Source organism: Oryzias melastigma, unplaced genomic scaffold (assembly GCF_002922805.2).
Source record: "Oryzias melastigma strain HK-1 unplaced genomic scaffold, ASM292280v2 sc00280, whole genome shotgun sequence".
Classification (NCBI taxonomy): domain Eukaryota; kingdom Metazoa; phylum Chordata; class Actinopteri; order Beloniformes; family Adrianichthyidae; genus Oryzias; species Oryzias melastigma.
Window position 1 is genome coordinate 192,167 of NW_023416903.1, and position 2,396 is coordinate 194,562.

Here is a 2,396-nt window from a genome sequence, read left to right on the forward strand (position 1 = left end):
CTGTCGGCTGTCACCAGAGGCTCTGCTTCTGCAGGACCACCTGCTGAGGTCAGATGGACACCTTCTTAAGGTGGACTGGACTCGGTCCCGGTTCCTCTCATCCCAGAGCACCCGACCGTCTCAAAGTTCTGCAGAACTGCTGTTCCCTGCAACGCTCCCAGACGCCATGAACCATTCAAACAAGCTAAGCCGAACCGCGAAGAACCGAACCTTTCAGCACGAGCCGGTTCAGAACACGCGCAGGTCTGTGTCGGTAGGTTCCGGTACTTACATCGGTTCATCACAGCTGGATCCGCCATGCTGAGGGTTCGCGGTGCTCCGGTAACAATCCTCGCGGGCTCTCAGTCCGTCCCGAACGCCGCTGCTTCCGGTCGCAGGTTTGAAATCTCCCGCCGCTCTCTGATTGGCTCGTTTCTCAGCGGCGTTTTCGGTTGGTCAGGTTTTTTTTGCGCGTTGGATTGTGGGTAATGAAGTTCGTTTCCTGCAGGCGAACCTCAGTAGATGCAGGATTTCTATGTGGAAATTGTATTGTGTTTTTTTCTCTTTTTCTCGAAAGATTTGTATTTGTTTCTTGTTTTATATATTCAGTTTCTTCATTTGTTGACTCCCGTCACGTGCACAGCTGTGTTTCCCTAGCAACCAAGATCAACAAACTCATTTACTCTGAACAAGAACACCTAAACTCTTTCTTCAGACAGGTGAGCAGGTGGGCAGGAGGTCCACCCGTTTCTGACTTGTTAGTATCTGCTCGTGACTAATTAGTATTTCATTAGTTTCTGGTTAGAGTCGTAATTGTTTCAAATCGGATTAAGAGCAGAGATGCCCTGTGTGTTTTTTGTTTTTTTGTTACTCAGTCCGTTTAGTTTGGTTTAGTTAATTTAGTTTGGATTAGTCAAATTGGTTTAGTAAATTTTGTTTTGTTTACTTTAGTTTAGATTAGTCTTGTTTAGTTAATTTAGTGAAGTCTAGTTTAGTTTGGTTCAGTCTAGTTTACATTGCATTTGTTTTGTCTAGTTTAGTTAATTTAGTTGAGTTTAGTCTAATGTACTGTAGTCTAGATGTGTATAATCTAGTTTAGTTAATCTAGTTTAGTTTAGTTAATTTGGTGTAGATTAGTTAAATTAGTTTGGTTAAGTTTAATCTAGTGTAGTTCAGGTTAGTCTAGTTTAGTCAATTTAGTTCATCTTAGTTAATTTGGCTTAGATTATTTAAATTAGTTTGGTTTGGTTTAGTCTAGTTTAGTTAATTTAGTTTAGTCTAGTTTTGTTTGGTTTAGTCTAGTTTACATTACATTTGTTTGTCTAGTTTAGTTTAGTTTAGTTTAGTTAATTTAGTTTAGTTTAGTGTAGTGTACTTTAGTTTAGTTTAGATTTCTATAGTCTAGTTTAGTTAATTTAGTTTAGGTAGCTTAGTTTAGCTTAGTTAATTTGGTTTAGATTTGTTACATTAGTTTGGTTTAGTCGAGTTTAGTTTTGTTTGGTTATGTTTAGTCTAGTTAAGTTACTTTTGTTAAGTTTAGTCTAGTTTTGTTAATTTATTTTAGTATAGTCTAGTTTAGTTTAGTCTAGTTAAGTTTAGTTTAGATTAAATATTTTTAGTCTATTTTAGTTTCGTCTAGTTAGTTTTGTTTTAGTTAAGTTTAGTTTAAATTATATTAGAGTAATTTAGTCTAGTTTAAATGATTTGGTTTAGATTGGTTAAATTAGTTTAGTTTAGTCTAGTTTAGCTCATTTAGGTTAGTTAAATAATTTAGTTTATTCAGTTTAGTCTAGTTTATCTTAGTTAAGATCCACGTAGTCTTGTGAGTTTAATTTAGACTAGTGTAGTTTAGTCTAGTTTAAGTATTTTAGTTTAGTTTCAATTATATTAGTTTAGTCAATTTTGTTTAGTCTTTTTAAGTTGTATTGGATTAGTTTACTTGATTTACTTTAGATTAAATTATATTAGATTAGTTTAGTCTAATTGATTTAGTCTAGTCTTCTTCTTCACCTTTCGGCTTATCCCATTTCGTTGGGGTCGCCACAGCGTAACAGCACCCACTGCACATCAGTGATTTGTCAGAGTTTTTACGCCGGATGCCCTTCCTGACCCTGAACCTGAAGGGCACAGGGACCCAGTGAGGCAGCAGCGTAAAGGGTCTCGCCTAAGGACCCAATCTGGGTGGAGATCAGTGGACACCCCGGCCGGGGACTGAACTCATGACTCCTGCGTGAAAGTTTAGTTTAGATTAGATTAGTGAAGATTAGATTCGTTTTGTCTAGTGTAGTCATGTCTAATCTAAATATTATTAGTTGCAATGTTCATGGACTGAACTCTGGACCCAAGAAGCTGAAAGTTTTAAACCACCTGAATGATTTAAAAGCAGATATAGTTTTACTGCAGGAGACCCACTTATC

General features: G+C 37.0%; 1 protein-coding gene across 1 annotated transcript in view; it reads right to left on the reverse strand.

Moving 5' to 3' along the window:
- iqgap3 (IQ motif containing GTPase activating protein 3) overlaps positions 1-1,017 on the reverse strand; it is a 32,672-nt gene extending 31,655 nt beyond the window's left edge. Inside the window, exon 1 of the mRNA XM_024262111.2 lies at positions 272-1,017. Within this exon, the coding sequence (XP_024117879.1) occupies positions 272-299 (28 nt within the window). The 5' untranslated portion in view covers positions 300-1,017. The remainder of the gene's footprint in view (positions 1-271) is intronic.
- Between the last annotated feature and the right edge of the window lie 1,379 nt (positions 1,018-2,396).